Source organism: Rhineura floridana, chromosome 3 (genome assembly GCF_030035675.1).
Source record: "Rhineura floridana isolate rRhiFlo1 chromosome 3, rRhiFlo1.hap2, whole genome shotgun sequence".
In the NCBI taxonomy this organism is placed as follows: Eukaryota; Metazoa; Chordata; class Lepidosauria; order Squamata; family Rhineuridae; genus Rhineura; species Rhineura floridana.
This window is the reverse complement of record NC_084482.1, coordinates 110,433,399-110,460,715: the sequence shown is the minus strand read 5'-3', so window position 1 is coordinate 110,460,715 and position 27,317 is coordinate 110,433,399. Positions and strand designations below refer to the sequence as shown.

Genomic DNA, 27,317 nt, shown 5'->3' with positions numbered 1-27,317 from the left:
TAAAATAAGTCAGTTTGCATTTCTAGCTATCAAAAAGGAGCTATTAGGGTATGCTTTTTAAGATCATATCAATAATAATATCAGAGATGGGAACTTAGACGTTCTTTTGGAACTTGGGAAAGCAGCCAAAATGTATTTAAAATAGTGGCTTAATTTGTAGTTGTCAAGAACCCTTCAGCTGAGAAAGCAGCTTTTAGAAATTAGAAATGAAGTGAGTTAAAAAGTTTCCATAATGGAAAATTTTTAAATGTCTTTGTGAAATGTTGAAATACATGTTACACATAAGGAAATGATTTTTGCTTTGGAAAATTCAAATAAGTCAAATTAAGGAAGGGGAGAACCATGTGACTTTCAAAACTTTGTTTTGCCTATTTTGTTTTGAAAAATCAAATAATAGTGTTCTTTATATGTTGAATGCCTGCAGTATGTTTTCTTAGCAATTCTTGTAAGAACTCTGTAAAGGGGGCCAGAATTAATCTTTATATTACATAGTATTTCACTTAGGGTAACCCAGGGAATTCAGTGCTGAACCAGGTTCATCCAGCTTAATTTTTAAGTTCCACCATGTCTCTTTATGAAGTGTTGTGGAAGAGGAGCTTTGGACATTACAGCAAGTGCAAGTAATTTTATTCTTCATCTTTGTAACATTTGAAACAGATCTCATGAAGCTAAAATGAGATGTACAGATTCTATGGTAGAAAGAGTTTATATGTTTTAGTCTGGAAGAGGGTGAGAAGAGTGGAAAAGGTAAATCAATGTAGGTCCTTGGAGCATGCAAACGTGGTTTTCTGATAAACAGGTGTTTAAGCTCTGAAACATGTTTGAGCTTATTGGAAATATTTGTAATCAATGTTTCTTGCACCCACTGTAGTCATTTTGTGATATGCTTGGGTTTATGGTATTGCATTCCTCTTAACAACTTTGTCACCACCATTAAGGCTCTGTTCTATACACTTTTTATTTTATTTATTTATTTTATTATTAAATTTGTTAGTCGCCCATCTGGCTGGTTGTCCAGCCACTCTGGGCGACGTACAAGATAAAACAGTATATAAAACAATTAAAATTTAAAAACAGTAAAAAACTAGCCCATCTCAAATGCCGGCCTAAAAAGCCAAGTCTTCAGGGTCCTGCGGAAGCTCATTATAGATGGCGCATGGTGTATATCACCTGGGAGAGAGTTCCAGAGGGTGGGGGCCACTATTGAGAAGGCCCTCTCTCGAGTCCTCACCAGCCTAGCTATTTTGACTGGTGGGATCCAGAGAAGGCCCTCTGAGGTCGATCTTGTTGAGCGGCATCCCTGTTGATGCTGGAGGCGCTCCTTCAGATAGGCTGGGCCACAACCGTATAGGGTTTTAAAGGTTAAAACCAACACCTTGAATTGGGTTCGGTACACAACCGGTAACCAATGCAACTCCTTCAACACAGGAGTGATGTGATCTCTACGGCGGCTGCCTGCAATCAGACGCGCCACTGCATTCTGTACCAGCTGTAATTTCCGAACCGTTTTCAAGGGTAACCCCACGTAGAGTGCATTACAGTAGTCTAGGCGAGTGGTGATCAGGGCATGTACCACCGGTCGGAGCAGATGATTGGGAAGGTAGGGGCGTAGCCTCCGTATTAGATGGAGTTGATACAGAGCTGCTCGGCTCACAGCTGAAACTTGAGCCTCCATAGACAGCTGGGAGTCAAGAATGACCCCCAGGCTACGGACCTGGTCTTTCAAGGGCAATCGTACCCCGTTAAGCACCAGGTCTATATCTCCCAGCCTTCCCTTGTCTCCCACAAACAGCACCTCGGTTTTGACAGGATTCAGCTTCAACTTATTCCTTCCCATCCAGCCACTCACCGACTCCAGACACTTGGACAGGGTTTCCACAGCCAACCTTGGTGAAGATTTAAATGAGAGATAGAGCTGCGTGTCATCCGCATATTGATGACACTGCAGCCCAAATCTCCTGATGATTGCTCCCAGCGGCTTTATATAGGTGTTAAAGAGCATTGGAGAAAGGATAGAACCCTGTGGCACCCCACAAGTGAGGGGCCAGGGATCTGAAACCTCTTCCTCCAATGCTACTCTTTGGTATCTCCCAGAGAGGAAGGAATGGAACCACTGCAATACAGTGCCCCTAATACCTAACCTCTGCAGGCGATCCAAGAGGATAGCGTGGTCGACCGTATCAAAAGCTGCTGAGAGATCGAGGAGGACAAGGAAGGTGCCTTCGCCTCTATCCCACGCCCTTCTCATATCATCTACCAAGGCGACCAAGGCTGTTTCAGTCCCATGTCCCGGTCTGAAGCCCGACTGAAATGGATCCAGATAATCTGCTTCTTCCAAGTGTGCTTGCAACTGTTTAGCCACCACCCGCTCAACTGCCTTGCCTAAGAATGGCACATTTGAGACTGGGCGGAAGTTGTTCAGATCTTGAGGGTTCAAGGAGGACTTTTTTAAAATTGGTTTTATTATCGCTTCCTTGAGCACTGATGGCATTATTCCCTCTTCAAGCAATGCATTTATCATCAGCTTGATCCTCTCTCCCAGTCTATCTTTGCAGCTCATAATGAGCCACGAAGGGCAAGGATCAAGTAAGCAGGTGGTCGGCCTTAGAGTTGAAAGCACCTTGTCCACTTCATCAGAAGGAAGAAGCTGGAACCGATCCCACGCCACCGAAGCAACACTGTTCACCTCTGGCTCACTCTCTGTATCCACAGTGTACGGAATCTCGCTTTTAATACGATCGATTTTATCCGCAAAGTGTTTAGCAAACTCGTCACAGGAGACCTTATCATGTTCCATTGGTTCCGGAGCAACTGGACCGACCAGGCTCCGGACCATTTGGAATAGTCTCCTGGGACAGCACTCTGCAGATGCAATAGAGGCAGCATAAAAATCCTTTTTTGTTGCCCTTATTGCCACATGATAGGCTGCAGCAGCAGCTCTAACCAGTGTTCAATCGTCCTCAGAGCGAGACTTCTGCCACCGGCGCTCTAGCCGTCTCACCTCCCGCCTCAGAATACGTAACCGTGGGGTAAACCACGGCGCCGTCTGAGTTCTATTCAGGGGGAGAGGGCGTTTTGGAGCCACTCGGTTTAATGCCCTGGTGATTGTGGCATTCCAGCCCCCCACCAGGGCTTCAGCCGAGTGGCTGTGTGCTTGCTCCAATGTATCCCCAAGCGCATTCAGGAATCCATCAGGTTCCATCAACCGCCTGGGGCGGACCATCTTAATGGGTCCTCCAACCCCACAGAGGGTTTGCGGCAGTGAAAGGTCCATCCTCACCAGGTAGTGATCTGACCATGACAAGGGGGTGATGGATGTATCCCCAATTTTCAGACCACTCCCCTCCTCTCCCGAGACAAACACAGGGTCGAGTGCATGACCGGCTACATGGGTGGGACCCATTGCAATAAGGTGCAGCTCCCAGGAAGCCATGGTTTCCAAGAAGTCCCGAGGTGCTCCAGTGAGACTGGCCTCCGAATGCACGTTGAAGTCCCCCAATACCAAAAGGTTCGGGGACTGCACCCGTACATCCGAGACCACCCCCAGCACCTCGGCCAGGGATTCCGTCGTGCAGCGGGGTGGACGGTACACGAGTAGAATCCCTAGACTGCCCTTTGGTCCCAACCTCCAGTACATGCAATCTGCCACCTTGGTCTCATAGAGTGGGGGTCTGGTGAGAACCAAGGACCTTCGATAAATAACCACCACTCCCCCTCCCCGACTCCCGACCCTCAGCTGCTGTGCATACGAAAACCCAGCTGGGCACATGGCAGCCAGAGTAGGAGCAGAAGCTGCATTCAGCCAGGTTTCCGTAATACATGCCAGGTCTGCGCCCTCATCTAATATCATATCATGAATGATGGATGTTTTTTGGGCAACAGACCTGGCATTACACAGCAGCACTTGAAGGTCGGAGTATGGAGTCAACCATCCCCCAGCCATCTGTTGGTTCCGGGCAGGTCTGGAACGAGGGACAGATATTACGCATTTCTCTCTGGTTCCTCTTACCTGACATGACCTGCCCCAGCTCCCCACCAGCGTCTGCCACTCAGCCTCGATATACATTGGCCCCCCACCCCTTCCCCCCCACCCCCCTGTGAGCAGCACATGCCCTGATATCAGCCTTCGCCTCCATTAAACCGACTTCCCAAAGAGTGGCGGGATTGAATAGCAGCACCGCAAAGTTCTTTTAAAAAGCCTCCAGCTAAAGGGAGGCGACGCTGCTCCACACAGAGTAAGCCCACTGGGATTAAAGCCAGTTCCACGGGCGGTTGTAGCGTAAATCCGCCGCCGATCTCCTCTTCCTCCACCTCTTCCAACTTGACGAGGACCCGGCGGCGGCAACAGCGGAGTTCTCCCTCGTTGGCTGGTTAAGGTGGACAAAGGGGCCGGCGGCCGTATGGTGGGCGCTGTAGACTAGTTGGGGTTTCACAGTCAGGAGGAGGACGGCGAAACGGAGGCAGCAGAACAACCGCTTGTCTCCTCCTCCTTCTCCGGCTTGGAAGAGCCTGATGGGACGGCAGCAGTGGCGCGGGTTTTCCAGACGTCTCAGCCTCGTTAGCTGGCTGGGCTGGATGGAGGAGCCGGTGGCCGTAATGGGCGGTGCAGGTTAGTTGGACTCTGTGGCAGGGGAGAGCAGTAATGACGGCGTAAAGCCGCAGTCCAAAAGGAAAAATGCAGCCACAGCTCCTATAGCTCTGCATCAGCCCCATATCCCACTCCCCACTGATGAAACTCGACTCAGCCACAGCCCGAGAGAACGAGTCCACCTGGTTACCCTCCACCACTCCGCAAACCTCTCTCCGCTCTGCAGATATTACCTCACAAAATGAAGGGATATAGAAAATGGCTGCTCCAGAAGATTTATATGGATATCACTGATTGTAAAAGGCGACACTGTGTCCTTAAGCGACACTGAGCTTAGACACAGCAATGTTTTGTATAACCTACACTTGCCAACAGATAGGCACCTGAATTTTGTACCAGTTTGCTTCCGGGCTAGCTTCAAGGATAGCCCTAAGCAGAGTACTTTTCAGTAATTGATCCATAAGGCTATGAACATATGACAGAGGTAAAGTCCCTGTCCTCCAAAAAGTGGCAAAGCAGGCATATTGAATGGAGATGATGAAAAGCACATTTGGCCACAGTTGCCAGCTCAGTATCCAGGAACAAAGCTGGATCAAGAGTGCTCCCAGATGTCATATCTGATCTCTTAAGTAAAGTAACATGGAATCTTTTCCAGAATTGGCAATCCTTCCACAATTAGATTGTCTATGCAATCTGATTTATCTGGATACATTCCTAGTGCTTGTGATTGTAGCAAACTGTCTCCCTGACATTTTCCGTAGAGTTTTCTCTCATTAACAGTTTGGAATTCTCATAGTGCAGAATATAATTTTAAATGTATGCTATGAAATCATTGTTTAAAATTTAGATGAATTTTTTTGTATTATACAGATTGCCACTTTGTATTCTAGCATGTATGATGAACTTGAACCTACAGTTTGTAGTGCTTCAGCAATGTAAAAAATTAAATAGATCCAGGTATAAATGAAGCACAGAAAAACGTAAGGTAACACTCAGCTCTTTCTCTCTGTTCCATTGGAATCAGAGGTAGTTGTAAGTGCCTGGAGGGGGTAATGGATTGGATAAGAACCAGTAAGAGAGAGGCACTGTTGGTGGGTGCTTCTTGTTTCCAGGAGCTTGGTGTCCATGTTCGGGATGGAGTCTCACTTCCCCTAACAGAGCAGGTGTGAGAGTGCTTCTCGATCTATTTTTGTCACTAGAAGCCTAGTGGGGTTCTGTGGCACTGAATGATATGGGACCTAAGTATCTGAGAGAACATCTCTGCTGATACAAGCTTGCCCAGGCCTTGATCAGTGGAAGGGGCCCTGCTTGTTGTTCCCCAGCAAATGTTGCTTGCTTTGTGGAGACATGAGAGATTGCCTTCTATTGGTGATGGTGCCTCAGTTATGGAACTCCCTCCTCCTAGCAGCATGTGTAGCTGCATGCTTGATGAGCTGCCATTGCCACCTAAAGACATTTTTATTTGCCCAAGCTTATGGTGGATCTGGTTAGCTGCTCTGATCTGTGAATTTTAATACTGTCTGATTTTGTAGGTTTTATGCTGCTTTGATAGGATAGGATGTTTTACTGCTTCTATTTCAGTTTATTTTTTGTTTATCACATTGTTTTAGTTTCCGAAAATCAACAAAATTAAACATCCAAAGATCACTGAGGAAAGAATGTTCTACTTGTGTTTTAGAATGCTTTTAACTATGATTATGTTTAGGGATGGCTTTAAATGTTTTTAGAATGACTTTCTTTTTCTTGTTAAATTGTTTTATTTATGTTTGCTACCCTGGGCTCCTTCAGGAGGAAGGGTGGGATATAAATTCAGTAAATAAATAATATTCATCTATAGCTTGCATCTGGTCTACCCCACTGTGAGCCACTTGGGCAGGTGAGTGGGTCCGACCTGTTCCTTTGCCTATATGATTTGATTTCAAACTGTGTGGGCAAAAGAAGCATTTCCCTGCTAGGCTTTCTGTAAGTTCCATTCAGTTGTAAGTGGGTATCAGCTGTACTGTGGAGTTCCCGAATGGAGGATTACCAAGGAACAATTGGGAGCACACTTTAAGACTCCCAATTTTTCTTTTCCAGCAGTCTTTAGCTATCCCATACTTGACATCACACACCAGAGTTGTAGATATGCTTGAGAAATGACAAGCAATTTGTGTCCTACAAAGTAAATTAAATCAATGCCATGTAGTGGTTAGAGTGTTGGTCTAAGACTAGAGTTCAGATCCTGACTCAGCCATGAAGCTCATTGGGTGACCTTGGGCCAGTCACCATTTCTCAATCTAGCCTACCTGATAGGGTTGTCAGATTAAATGGGGAGGGGGAGACCCATGTATGCCACCATGAGCTCCTTGAAGGAAATGTAGGTATATCAGTAAAATAAAGTGCTTTGGTTTTTGTGCACTGGAAGGAATTTAAATTGTTTTATAGTGTATTTTAAAACAGTATTTCGTTACTAGTATATTCTGATGTTGCTTGGTTTTTGTTTGTTTTGCTTTTTGATTTTCTTATATTTGTTCTATTCATATATTTTTATTGTTTTATCCTCTATGTACACCGCCCAGAGAGCCTTTTTGGCTTAGGGCGGTATATAAATTAAATAAAATAAAATAAATAAACTAATTCTGGATAATTTATAAAACTCAAAATTAGTGCACTAATTTCACCTTGCCAATTCTTTCTGAATTTCTGTTTGGTTTATTACATGTTTGCAAATTACATTTAGCACAGTTGCTGTGTATGAAACAAATAAGCTAAGAATTTTTAAATGAATGAGAAGAGAAAAATGTACATAGGTCAGTCCTTTTAGTGCCTCTTGAAATGGGCTTGTCTTATGAATAGAGATGTGAAGGTCCGGGAAAAAAATTTCTTAATTTTTCCAGCTTTTTTTCCTGAAAAATTGGGGGAAAAACAGACTGGAAATGGACTGCCTTCAAGTCAATCCCAACTTATGGCTACCCTATGAATAGGGTTTTCATGGTAAGCAGTATTCACCGGGAGTTTACCATTGCCTCCCTCTGAGGCTAGTCCTCTCCAGCTGGCTAGGGCCTGCTCAGCTACCCACCCCTGGCTTTTTCCTGAATTTTTCCATTTTTTCCCCTGGGCCTTTGTGTCTCTACCTGTGAAACACAGTCAAAAGTCAAGATAACCTCCCATTTGTAAGTGAATATGTCCCTTGATAGTCTGTTTCTCCATTTTCAACAGTTGGAGTTGCTGGGAGACACTATGGTTAAAAGCAAGGCCCAGATTGCTCTAAGGCAACCGAATAAGTCTGTTAACAGTTGTGTTTGCCCTTCTTCATGCTGATAACAGCAAGATTGAATATCAGTTCATCTGTGACTTGATGACAGCATTTTCATAGTACACTCTGACAGTAGGCATATAGTCTTGGACCACATCGTAGTCAAGAAAGCCCATGGCTGTATTTAAATTTAGCCCATGCTGCTGCTTTCACAGCACTGAAAGGCAACCCTCTGACAGAAACCAATTTAGACTGTCAGTCAACTAACTGCAGCAGAATTCTGTTTTTTCCCCCAGCATCTTGCTACAGTGGTGTTAGAGGCTTTTGCGGGGATATAGTAAAGTAAAAGATTGGGAGTTTGGGGGGGATAGTAAAAAGATCTTCAAAGCGTAAAAGGGATTGGTGCTACATAGCAATGTGGGTGAAATGTCCCAAATACTGTAGTCAAGGGTCAAGGATTATTTAACGGAAATGGACAGTCTGTGTATTGAGGAAACAAATAAAGAGAAATCGATTGGCAAATGTGTCTAGAGGCAGATCTGTAACCAGATAATTGAATAGATGGGATTATTATTATTATTTAACACTTATAAAGCGCCAAAAATGCTTAAGTGTTTTATGTACGTTTAAAGATAAGACTGTTACTGCTGACCCAGTGGTCGTAGGTCATCTGTCTGATGTCAGGAGCCAGAATGTGCCTCCAGTTCTGTAATCCCAGGTTGGAGCAGATGGTCTTTCATGCAGGGAGGGGGGAAAGCATTCTCCCTGCAGTTGTTCCTTCTCTGCTTATTGATGGGACCTGGCTATAATGTAGAAGTACTGTTTTCCTAGTGTCTAATATGTTACTGACTCTGCTCTGGGGGGGGGGAGAATATGGTTAGAGGGGCCGGATGCTGTGGACCATTCCTCTTTCCAATCCTCCACCCACTTTGCTTGGTGGCCTGGTTACTGAGTCATTTCCCTGACTCTTAAGATATTCTGAAAGTGTGCTGCTGTATGTTTGCTTTTCTGGAATGTTATTATTTCATCTGGTATTGTACTTTTTTTTTTAACTTCAGTGTTTCTTTATAAAATCATCATCTTTTTGTAAACTGCTTAAAGACTGTTCTGGTATTAATCTATATATACATATATTAAATAAATAAAATGTGTCTCATAAGAATCCTGCCGGATCAGGCCAAGGTTCCTCTAGTCCAGCACTCTGTTCTCACAGCGGTCATGCCCATGGGAAGCCCGCAAACAGAACTTGAGCACCACAGCACTCTCCCCACCAGTTCTCAGCAGCTGGTACTCTGTCTCTGTAATGACCACAGTCCAGCACAGAATAAGGGACCCTTTAAGCACACTGAAATCAATGAACCTAAGTGCAATTCACTGTGTGTTGGGTTATGGCCAGTGACTCCAAAACATATTCTGAGTATTATGGATATTCTGTAGTCACAACATATTGTGCTTCCCTTTCCTTCTCATGCCTGCCTGCCTGCCTGGGTCCTATTCACCTCAGGCTGGCAGATACTTTCAAGATAAAGGTTAACGAATGATCTTGACTTGTAGTGGGGACTGTCTATTTTGCCACTGTAGTACAAAAAAACTTTCCCAGCAATTTTTATCATTCTTCTTCTAGAAATAAAAACTCTTATACATGTAAAGGAAAAAATTATTTTAAAATTTATGTACACTGATTGGACCCTGTGGTTATTCTACTGGAAGGCTCTTGGAAACCAACCTCCAGTCTGATTGCTTTGATGATATGTTAAAGAAAATAGTGTCTTGTTTTGTTAAATAACAACAACAACAACCTTTTTACTTGGCAAATTTTAGTTTTTGAACTAAGGCTTATATTACACGAGTACTGAGGAGAATACTTGCTTTGGGTGTCTGCTTCTTAAATTCTCCTTTTGAATTTTAAAGAAGCAACATTTTGACTTCAGAGATACTTTGTACTGCAGTGTCAGTTGCACAATGTGTAATGCTACAAAGAAGAGAATTATTTTTCAGTAATAGGGTGATCAGAAGCTCAACTTTCTTACAGAGTACATGATCCTGATGTTTAAAAATCTGTGTAGGAGTCTTAAATACATCTGTATACAAAGCAACTTTGATCTTTCAGAGAAATGTTAAGTCCAGGAAGATCATTGATTGCAGGGATGAACAATTCAAGAATGCTAAAACCTGGGATGGGATTCAGATCACACATCTTATCTTAATTGGTAAATAAGCACGTTGACTAATCGTTCTATTCCACAGTAATGTGCTGTGGATTGTATCCACTGAAATCGTCCTGTTAGCACAAGGACTTCCATCTGTGCAATGGGATTTCTGCTTCCTGTGTGTCCAGCATCTCCCCCACCCTTTCTGGGGATTCTCCCAACCCTCTGGACCAGCTTTGGCGGGGCATGGGACACACAGGGAGAGGGAAGAAAGAGAGAGGAAGTCCCTGCACTAATGAGAGATTCATTAGATACTATCCAATGTCTCGTGGAGGTATTCTTTCATATTATTCATTTGACTTTACTTCATATGGCTTACAGAATAAACACAATATACAGTACAAAAAATGTTTAAAACCAATACACAACACTAAGGCAATCAAACCAGAAAACACTTCCTCCATTCTCCCACACACACAACATAGCCCTGAGCACCCAAAGATGTCAGTCGGTGCTAGGTGACCCTCCCTGGGGAGAGCTTTCCATAACCAGGGAGCTATTGCTTAAAAGGCCCATTCTCTTGTTAACACCCTCTAGGCCACTGCTGGAGGAGTCACACAGAGAAGGGCCTCCAATGCTGACCTCAAGGCTTGAGGAGGTTTGGAAGAGGCCTTCTATAAGGTATTGAGATCTTGAGCTGTGTAAAGCTTTATAGGTGGAAAACAGCATCTTGAATGGTCCTGGAAGCAAATTGGCAGTCAGGTCAGAATTGTCCCTGTTAATATTGTGGCTACTGAACTCTGCATCAGCTGCAGTTTCTGAACAGTCTTGAAAAGCAGCCCAATGTACAACACATTGCAGTAGTCCAGCTGCAAGGCTACGAAGACATAGATCAATTAGGGTTGCCAGGTTCATGGTCTGAGACTGATCCTGTATCTTTAGGAGAAGAGAAAGTCAGCCAAGTGCAGGTGTTCTTGCAACACTGTAATGGGAAAAACCATCAGGTGGAATTCTCCCTTTCCCCTGCACAACTTTTAAAGATACAAAAGACCTCTTGGTTGCAGCCTCCAACTATCGCTAGTCGGGCGGTATATAAATTTAATAAATAATAATAATAATAAATAATAGGACTGGACGCTCCACTACTGATCAATCTCTTATCCTCCAACATTTGGTAGATAAATATTCAACAAAAAAGGGAAATATGCTATTTACCGCTTTTATTGACCTAAAGTCAGCTTTTGACTCAATATCTAGATCTAGATTGTGGGAAAAGCTTGGCAAAACTAATATAGATCCTCGATTGCTCCTATTAATTAAAGGGATGTATGAGAACACCTATCTTCAAGTGAAATGTAATAATAAAGGACATCTTACAAAGCCAATAGCCACATTTAAAGGGGTCAAACAAGGTTGCATCCTGGCTCCACTTCTCTTTAATATCTACATAAATGAGATAGTTGACTTTCTAGCACCTGTCATCTCCCACCCTCCAAGGATGGCTGAAATACCAAGAGACTTACTTCTCTATGCAGATGATATAATTTTGTTCTCGAGATCACCTGTTGGCTTAAAACGACTATTGTCAAAGCTGGCGACATTCTGTACAAACGAACAACTTGAAATAAATTATGGAAAATCAAAAGTCATGATCTTTAAAAAGAAACAAAATAGATCAAAACACCGCTGGCAGATAAATGGGCATTTAATAGATCAAGTTACTACCTTTAAATATCTGGGAATAACTTTTCAGGCTTTAAATTCATGGCAAATGCATAGGAAGATGATAGTTATGAATGCAAGAAGAACTCTTAAAGCTCTGCTATCCTTTTTTTATAATAAAGGAGGACAAATAATACCATCAATTATTACAGTCTTTAAGACAAAAATAATACCACAATTGATCTATGGCATGCAAGTCACTACATGTCAGAATTTTACAACTCTGGAGGCGATACAAAACAGTTTCCTTAGATCTATCTTGGCTGTTCCTTCCTGCATACCTAATTTTATTTTAAGATTGGAAGCAGGATTACAAACAATTGAATCCAATGTTTGGGCCCATAGAATTATATGTTGGTTAAAATTATTGTTTAATCCCGAGATGTTGGTATCTTATATATTAAAGGATAGCCATCAATCCACCTGGAAACAAATGCTGATAAATAAAATAACATCGTTAGGTTTTTCCATACCAATAATTTTAGAGCTGGGATATGTAAAAGCTAAAATAAATATTCTGCAGAGAATTAAAGATATAGATTATCAGCAACATTTGATGTTAATGCGAAAACATAGGTATAATTTAAAACCTTTGACACCTATGCCATATTTAGCCAATCTTACCATACCAAAATGGAGAAGGGCGTTTATGCTGGCAAGATTTAATATCTTGCCATCAGCGCTGTTAGAGGGTAGATACAAGAAAGTTCCTTATAATGATAGAAAATGCCCTTGTGGAAATGGAGAAATTGAAACTGTCACTCATGTTCTATTTTATTGTCCCTTTTATTCTGAAGTTAGATCTCAACTTATCGTGCCTATTATAAATTCCCTTCCAGGTAGAACTGATGATTTTTATACGGAATATTTATTAGCAGATAGCTGTAATGATTTAACAGAGAGAGTAGCTAAATACTGTGCCATAGCCATTAAATGCAGGAAAGCCTTAATAAAATGATGGTAATATTGTAGCCATAAGGGCTTAAGCTAAAATAATTCGCACTTTAAATCCATGGCAAAACTGACATTTTGGGATTTAGATAGAGAAAATGTCTAGATAAATGTCTAGAAAAGACCTGTAGTCTATGCTTGTTCCCAAACGAAGTTTTAATTATTTTGATTAACATTGTGATGATTTTAACATATTCTGAATTGGTATATTAATTTTATTATTTTTGTTGCATATAGTGTTTTAATATTTTAACCTTTCTAGGAGATAAAATGTATATATATATATATGGATACTTATCTGGTCAATGACCGTAATAAACAACTGAACTGGGTTGCAGCTGGGCCACCAGTCAAGGCTGGTAGAAAGCACTCCATGCCATGGAGGCCAAAGATGGATCCAAGAATACCTCCAGGGTGCATACCTTACTCGTCAAGAGGAGTGTATTCTCATCCAGAACAGGTTGCATGCCACTTATCTGAACCAAGGAGCCACTTGCTAGCAGTATCTCTGTCATCTTTGAATTGCACTTCAGTTTGTTGGTCATCATCCAGCCCGTTACCTCAAGCAGACACTTGTTCCGCACATCCACTGCCACACCTGCATGCAATGAAAAGGTGAAATTGAAAAGGAGCTGTGTGTCAGCATTCTGATGGCAATACACACCAAACTCCAGATGACTCCATTCAGTGGTTTCATGTAAATGTTAAATAGCGTGGGGGATAAGAGTGAACTCTACAGAACCCCTCAGAAGGCTCCACAGTGCCAAGAAAAACTCCCAGAGTTCCACTCACTCCCAACTCTGAAAATCGCTCAAAAAGAATACTATGGTTGGTAGTATTGAAAGCCACCAGGAGATTAAAAAAAATCAGTTTTATATCTGTTCTGCCTTCTATGGATATTATGGTTTTATGATGATACTGTGAATTTAATTGTTGTAAGTTTCCGTAATTTATGGGTATGAATTAGAAAGGAGGGGTAGAAAGCCAGAAGGCCAGTTCACTCTGGGACTGGATTTGATGGTTTGTTCCTGGTGTTGGGCCTAAGATATACAATAGGGATGCTTCTGGTATGCGGCAGAACAGTCTCTGTGACAAAGCTTGTCTGAAGAGGTAGGTTTGGAGAATCCCTACGCTGTCCCTGTACATCACAGGCCTGACACATGTGACAGAACATAATGATTGTGTGTTTACTACAAGTGGTTGGCTAGCCGTCCTTTGGGGGTGGGGAGAGTGCTATGATAAGCCCATTGTTGTGAAAATGTCATTTCCTGGTGAAATTTGGGCTAGTGGCAGTGATGGCCCTTGCCAGGGTGGGGTCCTATTAATAGGGTTCACCCCCAGAGACTTTTGGCATCAGATGGATTCCTAAATGTGAATGGGTATTTTCTGATTGACATGGTTAGTGCTCTTGTCAAAACCCTAGTTTTGCTATGATATGGTAAGACAGAATGTCCATAGACATGATTGCTCCAAAATACCCTCTCCAATGCTGTGGAACGCTCATGCTTCTCTCAAATTCCAGAGAGCTGTGGTGATGAAGCAGGAATGATGATGGCTAGATGGCTGTGACAAATTTGCCAGGAACTTTGAAAGTAAAGTCACTTGAATCCCCTTGGAATTAGACACCATTGTTAGCACATGTCCTGTGGAGGTGTCCAGAGAACCATCTAGTCAGATCTTCATCAGATCATTTTCAGTTACTGTGTTTTAAGGATGTTAACAAGCTGCTTGAAGGAATTTGGCCTGCCACATGTAGCTTTGATCACTATCTGTAATGACTAATAAAAGCTGGATGAAAGGGATCATTTGGGGGAGGCTCCAGCTGCCATTAAGGAAGCAGTGGTGTACCCCCTGCTTAAGAGGTTCTCTCTGGAATCTGAAATGTTGGGCAACTATCATCCAGTTGCTAATATCCGCTCTTGGGGCAAGGTGCTTGAGAGAGATGGTGGCAGTACAGCTTCAGGAATGCTTAGAGGAAACTTGTTATCTAGATCCATTTCAATCTTGCGTCAGGCTGTGCTTGGTACCTAGACTGCTTTGGTTGCCGTGGCAGACATCGAGGCAGTGAGAGTGCAACCCTGCTGATCTCCTTGACCTCTCAGTGGCTTTTGATACTATGCTATTCTGGAATGACTCTATGGGTTGGGAATTGGAAGTATATGTTATAGTGATTCTGTTTTGCTTCTAGGGTTGCTTGCAAGGCTTCTTGAGGGACTATTGACTATAGAAATTGCTCTGCAGGGTCACACAGAGTTCAGTCTTGTCCTCCCTGCTTTTTAACATCTATATGAGGCAGCTGGGAGATGTCATCAGGGGATTTGGAGCAATGTATCAATATGCAGATGACAGATATTTCTCAGTTCAATCTGAATCCTGTGAGGCAGTACATGGATCAGATCAGTGCCTGGAGGCAGTGATGGGCTGGAGGTAGACCAACAAACTGAAGCTGAATCCGAACAAGACGAAGGTGGTGCTAAATGCACTCATATTGGTCTGGGAAGTGGAAAGACTGCCTCTCATGTATGAGGATGCACTCCCCTTGAAAGAATATATGTGTAGCTTGGGGGTACTCCTTGATCCAGCTTTGTTCCTTGAACCCAGATGGCTTAGTAGCTAGGAATGCTTTCCCCCAGCTATTGCTGGTTCGCCAGCTGTGGCAATTCCTGGACAGAGGAAATTCCTGGCTACAGTAACCCATGCATTGGTAACCTGCAAATTGGGCTACTGTCATGCGCTGTACATGGGGCTGCTATTAAGAACAGTTCAGAGTCCGAAACAGATACAAAATGCAGCAGTCAGGGTGCTAACAGACACTGTTGGTGGGACTCATAGAAAACCACTCTTAAAGGAACTGCACTGGTTGCTGATTAACTTTCAAGCCCAATTCAAAGTGCTTGGACCTTGGACCCAAATATCTGAAAGACTGCCTCTGGCCATACAACCTACCTGTACAGGAAGAGAAGTCCTGCTCATGATTCCACTGCCAATTGAAGTTCGGGGAGTGGTGGTGCATGAAAGGGCCTTCTCTGTAGTAGCTCCCTGTCTCTGGTATGACCTTCCCTCTGGGGTGCATCTGGCACCAATCTTACTAACTTTTCATTGACAGGTTAAGATGCACCTCTTTGCCCAGGCCTTTGGGGGAAAGGTGAAGGATTATCTTTGGTAAATTGTGGATGTTGTTTAATGCCGATTTTAAAATTTTTGCTTTTGCTTTATTGTTATTTATTGTTTTAAGGATGTATATATTGCCTCCATGGGGCCTTTTGGTGAAGGGTAGGTTAGAAATTCCCCTAAATAAATAAAAACTGCCAGTTACAAGCACCATCCTAAGAGCTCTGTGCTCCTGTGTGAATGAATGGGGAACATCTCTTCTAAAGTGATACCTGCTGTAATATGCACTTCATCATCTAAAAACACAAATTATATTGTTTTTATTTAGAATGATTTTTTCTCATTTGCAAATTATGTATTTAATCATTTATTCATTTAATCAACTAAAACTCCTGCACTTAACCAGGATCTATTTAATCTATATGTTACAATGTCAGCACAGATAATTTCAGTTTGGGTCTCTATGCACTAATTCACTGCAGGAAAGACACAGGTTTGTCTAGTTTTCCAAAAATTGCACAGCAGAATAATGATCACTTTAAAAAGTGAGGGGACAGGTTGCACTTCTGTGATCTTGATATAAATGAATAGATTGAAATGGGTAAACTGTTAGTAAAGTCACTTTATTTCTTCTGCCTCATTCCTGACAGGATTGTTTTTTATTGTTGCTTCTTTTCTAGGTGGCCACTTCTTTCACCGTAGCTCTCTCTCTCCTCGGAGCCTGGTCTATGAGAATGACTTCTCTTCAATTGAACCTGTCTTGGACATGTATGATGAGAACAAGACCTGAAGAGGATCTGCATTCTTGCTTTGCTCTCTTTCCCTTTCCCTTTTCCGTTTCTCATCCCTGTTGTTGTGTACTCCTTCCATGGGTGTCCTTTGTCTGAAGAAGAGCTGCCTTTTCCAGAACATGTGCCTGGCTGCCAGGCTGCAAAGGTGAAGCTCAGCTGAGGCAATATCCAAGGATGACATCTGTGAATGGATGAAGTATGTGCACAAAGTCGGCTGTTGGAGGTTGCCGAGTGACAAAGTTGTCATTAGCAGTGCCAGCGTGATGGTGTTGGTATGCTAGAGGTTTTGCCCTACTCTCAGTTTTAATTTTGTACAACAGTCACCTCTCTTGAGTAGGCATATGATATTTCTCTTTTTTTAAAAAAAATGCAGTTTGCCAGCTTAGTTGCCTGATGGAGCAGGTGGTAGGCTACTGCCCAAAGCACTCCAATTATTCTTCATTCTAACCTTATTCTTACACCGAACATCCCCATTTCAAAGGGATCTGTGAGAAATGTATTAATTTTCCAGCTTGCCATTTAATAGGCTAATGGCAGAACTAGCCAATATTACAGCAGCATTACAGCTTGCAACATTCATACAAGATTTTTTGAGCGGGGATGGTGTTCCCCTTTCTTTCTTGAGGTTAACTATGAACAAAAACTGCTTAGAAAGAATGCAAAAAACAAAAACACAGCCATTTTTCCAGCCTTCCTACTGAAGGTATCTCGGACAGAAGATGGTGCTGAAATTTATAAAACCAATAGTTGTTCTTTAGATGATTAAGACTTCTTAAGAAGAACCCAGAAATCAAAACTAGATTATTGCTTGTTTTTTAAAAGGTGTGTGCTTTTTCACTCTGATTTTTAAAAAGCCAGTTATGTTGGTGTTATATACTGAAAAAAGTGGAAGCATTGTTCATACATATTTTTACCTGAGATAACTAATCAAGCAACACTTTACTGAAGCTATACCTGTTCCAAAGGACATCAATATTGTAAATCCCTGCTTTGATATCCAGGAGCAAATCCATTTTTACTAGAATGGAACACTGGAAATAAACTTTCCGGCTGATGCAAAATGGACAGCTAAAAGAACAAAGACTGTATTTTTTTTAGTAGTCAGCAGTGTCGCTTAAGCAAAAAAACATAATTCAGATCTGATGTATGGGATGGCACATCTAAAGTAACTTTTCCTACTGTGGATGCCGCATAAAACATTAAGAGTTGACAAATGTCATTTTTCCCCATTACAAATCTAAGCTGCTGTAGAGATAGAAATGGTATCCTTGTAGTGTGAACACAGTCTTAATGCTCTATGAATATTGATTGTTGAAGAAACTGAAAACCAAAAGAAAAGGTAAGGAATATTGTGTGGGTGTCTCGTTACGTTTAGATAGCTTAAGCTCCAAGCAGGCCGGCAACGTGTCTTGTTTTTTCTACAGAAGCTAGATCTCTCCTGGCCTGGCAGATGCTGCTGCTGAAACTTTTATGCAAAGACTTGAAACTAGCTCAGTGAAGCTAACGGTTTCTTTGTTAGCAGGAATGCTTTTAGTCTGTGTTGCTGAGATGGCCATATGGTGTGTCTGATCATTCTTGACTGAGTGATACAGAGCATAGGGACTTAGCACTGGCAGCCATTTGTTTGTTATATGTGCCAGCTAAGTTTTAATGTACTCCACTAACTGTGAGATTCTTTACTAAATCATTTTAAAAGCACAATCTTGAAGTGTTGTGAATGAAAATTAGAAGATTTGGTGGAGAAGATCAGTAAAATTGATTACAAGAATAAAGTAATGTTACTTAAATGGACACACAAAATCTAGCATTCATTTTCCCTTTTACAAGCTGCCAATATCATATACTTCTCTGTTGGTAATAAAACATATTATGAAACAGGTGTCACTTTATGCAAAGTGCTCTCTTGTTGCAGTGTTTAGCGCATAGCCAGAATCTTGATGAGAAAATCTTGAAACAGGTTCACCCTCCATCCCTTTTATTAACTATAAATGTGTAATTATCACAAATACTTCACAGTGGTATACCTGATTTTTAAAGATTTAACTAGCTAAAGTCAATTTTAAAACTGAACTGCTAACTGCTCTGAACTTTACTGAATTCTTATAGTCATAACATTGGAGTATTTAAGTCTGAGAGGTGGTAGCATGGGGTGGGGTGTTCACATGTTACTGTTTGTGTACGCCTGCAGGCTGAAAGACTATTAACTGGGTGGACCTTGAGAAAGTACTAATTGGATGCAAAAGACAAAAAGTCCCTTGTAGAAAGAGGGCTAAATCCAGAGAAAATATGTACCACTTCCATCAGTGGTTCATTTAACTGTGACTAAATTATTTTGAGTGTGCTTTTCATGAGCAGGGCATTTTAATGGGTGAATTGTAATTTTGTATGTATAGTTTATTAGGGTTTTAACATTATTCCAATAAAACAGTACAATCCCTTGTGCCCACCCCCCTTTCCCATCTCCCTTTGCCCTCATGCCCTTTTCTGTTTCTTTACATACATTTTCATTTCTGATGGTCAGTTGTTTAGCATGTTATGCAGTGTTCAGGTTCATATGCTCAGATAAGGGTCATGATAGATGAGTGTCAATGTTCTGCTGAAGTTCCAGATTAACAACCACTGAGTTGGAGAAATGTTCGCCCCTGCATTGCATTGTGCCTCCCAATTCTTCTAGTTGTAGAGTTCCAAAAACGCACTCCAAATTGCTTGGAAGTTTGACTTTTTGGTGTAGTTTATGAAGCAGAATTTCCTCATGGGCTGCTAGTTGCAGAAGATATTGTATCCAGCTTTCTGTGTTTAGCGTGGTCCAAGCTTTCCACTGTTGAAGGACAATTCATTAATGAGTGAATTGTAATATCATAGACATGTGTTTAAAAGATGCAGACCACTATTTTTACCAACTTTTACAATTTTCAGTGAGATTTCCCGTGCCCAGCCTCCTCCTAATTGAATGGATTTTCAAGCTAGAATTATTGTATTCAGACAACTTCTGCTTTAGGCCATTGTATCTCATGATGATTGTTTGCTAAACAAAGTTTGCTTTCCAAATCAAACAAATGTAGTTTGAACACATGCAGCTGCTGATAAGAAGTCAGACCATTGGTTCCTCTAGTATCATATTTTCAATTCTGATTGGCATTGGCTGTCTTGGACAGAGGGCTCTTTTCGAGCCATGTTAATCGGTACCCTTTTAAATGGAGATGCTCCATGAGTTGAGCCTAGGATCTTTTGCATGTAAAGCCTATGCTTTACCACTGAGCAATGGTTTACTCTTCCTAGTTTCTAAAACATAAGACAGGGCAATCAGAATTTAATGAGCTGTACTGGCCACTCCATTAATATTTCCATTTAGTACCTGAGCATTGGTGGCAGTGTCTGAAAATGAGGAAATGGACAAAGAATTAAAAATAAGACATGGAAGTCTTTTTACCACTGATGCATCTTAGTCTGACTCAGAATGTTGTGCAGTATTGGTGTACTTCAATATGTATAGGCTCGTGACAAGAAAGCTGTATTAACTTTGACAGTTGGAGCATATTCTCTGTTTTAATAATTCAGCAGTGGGCAGCACTCAAGAAAGGCCTGCAACTGTACCTTTTCAAATGTTGATTTTGCCTAAGCTGTAAATTGTAGTACCCGCTCTGTACAATAAAACCAAAAATACCAGCCCTCAGAGCCCACAAGAAAGCATCCTACGAAAGGCCTTGTAATTCTTAAACTTGAAGAATGCCTAAACCGGATGTCATTGAGACTGGCTTTCGTTCCCCTATAAATCCTCCAAAACAATGTTGCTATAAATCATGAGAGCGAATGGAGTAGAGTGACCACTTGCTAACATAGGTATGTTCTTTGAGAACAAGTGGTGGCTTATGTTCAGTGGCAAATACTTATATCTTGACAGCATCATTTCCTCTTTTATTTAGCCCAAGATGGCATTTTCAAAATCAAGACTTCCGAACGCAGGTCAGCTTGTGATGGGGGGAGCACATTGATTCATTTTCAGAACTGGAGTGTATATAATCAAAGGGGACAGAAAATAGTCAGGATATTCTGGGGGGTGGGGGAGCGGATTTAGTTTTGTGAATTTATTATTTTGTCTGTTTTAATATCTCTGTGTGAATAACAGTATTCTAAAATAAAATGAGAAATGGGAAAATCAACTTGTACATAAATACAAGCTTTTGGCTACACTGCAAGCAAAAAAAAGGGCTCTTCAGTCTGTACACTTAAGTGCAGCAAACACAGCACAATTCAAGCATTGTGATATACACGTTTTCCTTTACAGAGATTATTCCATATAGGAAAAAATGTCAGAAAATTGTTCTTCTAGAAGGAAGGGATTTCATAAATGTGGCCATACTCTGTCTTGTTCATGTACCTTGTCTTACATCATTGCACGTGCTTAGTATAGTCAACAAGCAACCCTAGCCAACCACTAAGACTGGGTCATGCCTTGCAACTTTTTGGAGAGCATTCATTTCATGAATATCTGGGTGTAGCTACTTTTTGCAGTTAATACAGGAACTGGGGGTGGGGGAGTGTCTTGTTTCTAATCTTACTGTACTCCAAAACTTTTCAGGTACTTCATTTGAAAGATTAGGTAATTGTACACATCCTTGTTCAGTGTTATCCTACTTTATGTATATGGGAACAAATTTACCTAAGTCAGGTTACATTTTAGCAGATATAATACTTAAGGATTATATTGCTTTTATTATAAAGTTCCCTGAATGTTGCTGTGCATGAGTACACAGGAGGTATAATGTTAAAAGTAAACTCAACAGTGGCTAGGTTGGTTGAAGCTATGGCCTCTCCTTTTCCCATTATTCTGGGCCGCCATAAGGAATTGTAGCAATGACAAACTATGGCCTGATTCACATGCTTACCAGGCAGCAGGGGCTTTTCACATTGTGTAAGAGCAGGCATACGCTCTTCCCACCCACCACATATACAACACATCACATGCAGTGGACATTTCACAGAGGCCTATATACACAAGCCAGTTTCACCTGATTTCCCCTTGTTTCTACATGAGACACTTTTTCTCATCTTATGTTCATGGGCGAGAAGAGGAATATATACCTTCTCCACTGTATTAGGCAGGATTAGTAAGTAATGTATGGACAAGACCTAGGTTTCCAGTATCTACAAACTCTTGGCTTTAAAATGTCAATGTTGGGCTTATATCAGGAAAGCCTGTTTCACTTGTTAATTCCTAGGAGACTGCACACACAATTAAGACTAACAACCCTGAGAGACTGCATTTTTTGAAAAAGAGAAGAAAATATGAGTAATGTGAAAAGGAATAGTAACCATACACACAGAAATAGACTGTTGCAGTGAGAGGAAAGAAGGTGTGGATAAGACGATAACTGTGGACAAATGGTAGGTGTGCAAAACTTAAGTAGAGTGGAAGAGCAATCATGGACACATCCACCCTTCAAATGGAAGATCTGTTTTACACCTTTTGTCATTTTCCCCCAAAGAATCCCGCAAAGTGCTTTTTAGTAAGATGCAATTAATTTAGTTAATAATCTGCAGTCCCTTCCCATCCAGCAATTGCCACCTTTATGTCAAAAAGAGAGGGGTGTATTTAGTCTAGCCCGAACTAAAAATAATCATTGAATATTTAATACAATCAGTAAAACATTCAACATGGAGAAGGACAGAAAAAGTAGGTATCATCCCACTTTTAAAGACAAGGAGCATTCTCTCTGTTCCTGGACTTCAGTCAACTATTGTTTTTCCTTCCATAGACACACCATGATTATGTGGCATCTGTGCTTTTTTATTGGCTGTGATATAGTCAATTGGCAGTAGGCATGTTTTGTACAATTTTAGAGCTGGAAGGTTTTAAGGCATCTAATCTATTTACCCCTAAGTGTATTTACAAATGTATTTACATCTAAACCAATACTGAAAATATTTCTCCAGCCTCATTTAAAAATGCCCAGAGATGCCCTTTGTAACTTGATCCACTCTTCCTAATTATTCCCCTTACTTAAAATTTTCCTTGTTCATTATAAGGCATCATTCATGTTCTAACCCCTTTTCCTCCCCCACCCAGATAATTCTATTCTCCGTAGTAGTTATTTATGGGTCCATCTCTATCCAGAGGGCATATCTTCTTTCAAGCATGCATGCAACTACAAAGACTGCATTGTCACAGCAAGACTGAATGTATGTGCCCCATCTGAATTTACAGAGATAAAACAAAGTAGTGAAGAGACATCTGCATCACTGTTCCATAATGTCATGTTGTTTACAATGACATCTAGTGGAAAAGAGGAGGGCAAATCAGCTCCCCAACATTAATCAGGTGTTTTAACGTGCACCACAGAATGCACCACCTGCTCGTTTAATCCTCCAAAAAGAAAAGCAGATTTATAGCAACTTCTTAACCAGGCAACACAGTATTTTCTCAAAAACTAACTATTCTACCTATTTCTGCATTTGGCTCATTCTATGTTACTTCTTTCTTTAACCTGATCTGTTGTTTTGTGAAATCAACATATTATTAATGGCCGTCTATTAGGTGATGTGCTGAATGAAGTAGGCATAGTCCTTTCCCTACAAAACTTAGCAGTTAAGAAGAGAGCTATTTTGTTTCATTCTTATTCAAAGCTGTGGTTCTGCAGCAAAACACTTGTAGCAGAAGGCTAGTCTACCCTCCTGCCACTCTGAGATGTGTGGAACGGGTTTCACACTTAGATTATCTTTATTTATTGTAGTTGATTGATGCAGTGATAATTGTACGTTATAGTTGTACTGAAGCAGCACAACTGCACTAATGGATACTGCAGACTTGCACAAGGAATGAAATAGAACAAAAAAAAGTGACTCATGACTCAGAGGGAAACCAGGTTCCCTTTTGTGGGCTGTCACTTTTTTGTGCCAGGCAGAAAACAAAGGTTGTAACAGGAAAGACCAGGGAATACATGTGTTGATCAGTTGGGGTTACCTTTGATAACCATACTGCTGGAGGATCAGCTTCACTCAGGAGTTCTTTCCCACATATTTTTGCATCCTCTTCAGTTGTGGCAGGGATAGCAGCTTCTCTTCCAAACAGTGCAACTTGAATCACACAGCCTGTTTTTGGTGGTCTCCGTTTGTAAACCTCATCCTAGTATACAGATGCAGTGATGAGAGAAAGCTGCACCTTTTGAGTTCTCTTCAGTCGTGTAGCTATTTAAAGCATAGATTCCCTGATATTTCAGCATAAACTGCAGAGGGATAGTATCAGTTGTAATTTGAAGCTGACCTGCAGTCAACTAGCAAAATGAAACTAGCAGAATATACATGATGTATTGCTGTTAGCACACCTGTGCATTTGCTATAGGAAAGGGAGCCAAACCTCTCCTATCGGTTTAGCAAAAAAGAAGAAGATGATCTGACACCAGACAGGAAACAAGGAGTTCTTGAACAGGAAATATCTAGTTCCATCCACATTCTAAGTATGCAAGTTACGTTCAATACTTCTGTTTCCTCATATATAATATGGTAATAATACCTACCTCACAGGAATTGTGTGAGACTTCATTCATTAATATTTATTAAGAATGGCAAGCTTCTTGCATGGATGGTGCTATGTAAATACTTACATGATTGTTCACTTATTCTGAAGATCACAGCCTGTTTGCTTATATGTCTCCATGTGCCCACAGTTTTCCTTATAGATACCAGACCCTCTGGTGCTGAACCCTGTTGGCTAATGCTTTGTGATCTGTCCTTGTATCTTTACTCTGATGATTATCTTACTCTTTTTATTCTTTTGGTGTTTATGCTTGATATGAGCCGTGCTTGTAGCTCTTTTAACTGTTGTTCCTTTTGCTGTATCCATACAATAGAATACAGTGGAATGGCATTTTAAGGGGATGATTTGCTGACTTGCTAAATTAGTGTAGTCCCAATGACTTCAGAATGTCTACATTAGTATAAAGGGTCCATGACCATTCCCACTAGAAATGCCAATCTTGTCAATAATGGGATTTTAGTAATGTGTAACTATTGAAGATGTGTTCCGTCAAGCAACTGGACTGCTAAAATCATGTTCTGAATGTTCTTATTGTGTTGGGACCAGCTCAAATCATGGGAGAAAACATGGGGGACCAATATACAATCCACAAGCCCCAAGTTTGACTCTACCCAGTTTTAGCCAAATAATGCCCCTCCACTCTTCTAAAATCAGTAGCTAAGGGGAGCCATGCCCCCTGTAATTTGAGCACCCAACAACCCAAGTAAGAGGGTATAAGAACCTTAAAACAACAGCTTTCACATTTATTAACAAGCAAATGAGGTTGATCTGTATTAACAAAAAGCACATGTAAAATAGCTGTCACCCAGATCAGTAGTTTGGTCAAAAGAGTTGCCATAGTTCTTGGTCAAAAGTTCTTGCCAGCATAGAAGCAGATCACTTGGAATGGCTTTGGATGATCCACTTTCAAGGTCAGAGACATTGCTTTCAGTTCTGGGAAACAGAGAGAAGAGATGCTTGCTATGTGCTAATTAGACTGCACTTTCTCAGATGTGGTGGTGATTATTAGCAAGAGCATGATGAAGTTTGTTTCAGGAAGAGTAATCCTCATACCTGAACCTTATCCAGGCACTAAATATGAGGGATGGCTAATCTGTGGCTGTCCAAACGTTCTTGGACTCCAACTCCCATTATCCCCAGACAGCATGACTAATGGTCAGGGATTATGGGAATTGGAGTCTAGCAAAATCTGGAGTGCCATAGGTATCCCACCCCTTCTATATATGAAGGTTTGCCAACTTTTTATCCGAAAGAGCTCCTGTGCCTTTAACAGCTACATGCTAGGCCAAAATTCAACTTGTAGAACTTGTCATGTCATAAAGATGCAGTCATTAGGGTGGGGGGAAGCTGTATCTGCTGAGTTCCTTCCTGTCATGCAGCAATGAAAACCACAGCAGCCCTGCCAAGAAAACAAGAGGGAGGAGGCAATCTGTGGATATTGTGGAAGTTAACACTTGTGGATTTAGAAGAAAATGCTACCACCAGAATGAAACATCTGTCATGCTTTCCTATCTTCTCTACATCTGTACATTGCTCACTGTGGTAATTAAAATAGCTGCACTAAGCCTTTTATGTTGGGGAAAATATTTTTCAGAAGTGCACAAAGCTAGTGATATCCCGTTTTGGTCAACATTGCAACAAAATAAATGGATATCGACTAGATGACCTTTTTTGTGCCACTTAAGGGCTATGCATGCAATCCTTAGATTTGTGGTTATCCACAGGAACCATTTGTACAGACATTCAGTTTCTGGACCAACGGTTTACATTTGTTTCAGCACATAGTTCAGTCGATGTGCTTAATCATGATTTGAGCTCATGTAAGAACAGCTAGCAGTCTTGAATCCAGACTGTTAGCCCAGAGAGAAAACTAAGTGGATAACTATGTACTTCAAGGCCATGTGTCTGCTCAAGATCCCCAGGTATAGGCCAAGACTAACTATTCACAAGTGCAGTGAGAATAATTTTTAGCAGGTCTTTTGAAAGCTTATGAGTGAAAGTGATTAAACTAGCAAAGGGCATGTATGTAAAATACAGTGGCAAGGCCTATGTATTTGAATTCCTCATTGCCATATTGTGAATTATAACAGTGTGAACAACAAAGAGCTGATAAATTCAAATAAGATACCAAAGGCCTGGCAAAGTGAAAGGAATTATTTTCCTTGTTTCTAATCTAGGCATGTGCAAGCAGTATGCCACCCTCTTGAGAATCTAAACTTTCCAGTGTGCGTGATAAGCTTTGGCTTGGCAGCCACAAACATTCTTAGTCTACATATTTTGATGTATACTACTATATTGTAGCTATGTGGTACATGCTCATATGTTAATAGTGTATACCTTTAAGTTAGGGGTTGCTAATGTAATACATTTCAATAAAAAGGTATTTAAAAACATAACCTGTGTCTGCTTAATGTTGTTCAGTATATTTGAGAGAATTTCATTGCCTTGCAAATCCCAGTGCAGAATTGGTGAGACAATCAGATATCATAGAATCGTAGAGTTGGAAGGGCCTTTAAAGCCATCGAATCCAACCCCCTGCTCATTGCAGGAATCCAAATTAAAACACCCGACAGGTGGCTGTCGAGCTGCCTCTTTAATGCCTCCAGTGTTGGAGAGCCCACCACCTCCCTAGGTAAATGATTTCATTGTCATACCGCTCTAACAGTTAGGAAGTTTTTCCTGATGTTCAGTTGAAATCTGGCTTCCTGTAAGTTGAACCTATTATTCCGTGTCCTGCACTCTGGGACGATCAAAAAGAGATCCTGGCTCTCGTCTGTGTGGCAACCATTCAAGTACTTAAACAGTGCTATCCTATCTCCCCTAAGTCTTCTCCAGGCTAAACATGCCCAGTTCTTTCAGTCTGTCCTCATAGGGCTTTGTTTCTAGTCCCCTGATCATCCTCATTGCCCTCCTCTGAACCCATTCCAGTTTGCCTGCATCCTTCTTAAATGTGTGGTGTCCAGAACTGGATGCAATACTCAACATGAAGCCTAACCAGTGCTGAATAGAAGGGAACCAATACTTCACGTGATTTGGAAACTATACTTCTGTTAATGCAGCCTAAAATGGCATTTGCCTTTTTTGCAGCCCTATCACAATGTTGGCTCATATTCAGCTTGTGATCAACAACAGTTCCAAGATCCTTCTCACATGTACTATTGCAGCCAAGTATCCCCCATCTTATAACTGGGCATTTGGTTTGTTAACTTTTTCCTAGGTGTAGAACTTTGCATTT

At 41.3% G+C, this 27,317-nt stretch overlaps 1 protein-coding gene across 1 annotated transcript in view; it reads left to right on the top strand.

Annotated features, from left to right (window-relative positions):
• RNF130 (ring finger protein 130) overlaps positions 1-26,701 on the top strand; it is a 111,784-nt gene extending 85,083 nt beyond the window's left edge. Inside the window, exon 8 of the mRNA XM_061617335.1 lies at positions 16,438-26,701. Within this exon, the coding sequence (XP_061473319.1) occupies positions 16,438-16,547 (110 nt within the window). The 3' untranslated portion in view covers positions 16,548-26,701. The remainder of the gene's footprint in view (positions 1-16,437) is intronic.
• The last annotated feature ends 616 nt before the right edge of the window (positions 26,702-27,317 follow it).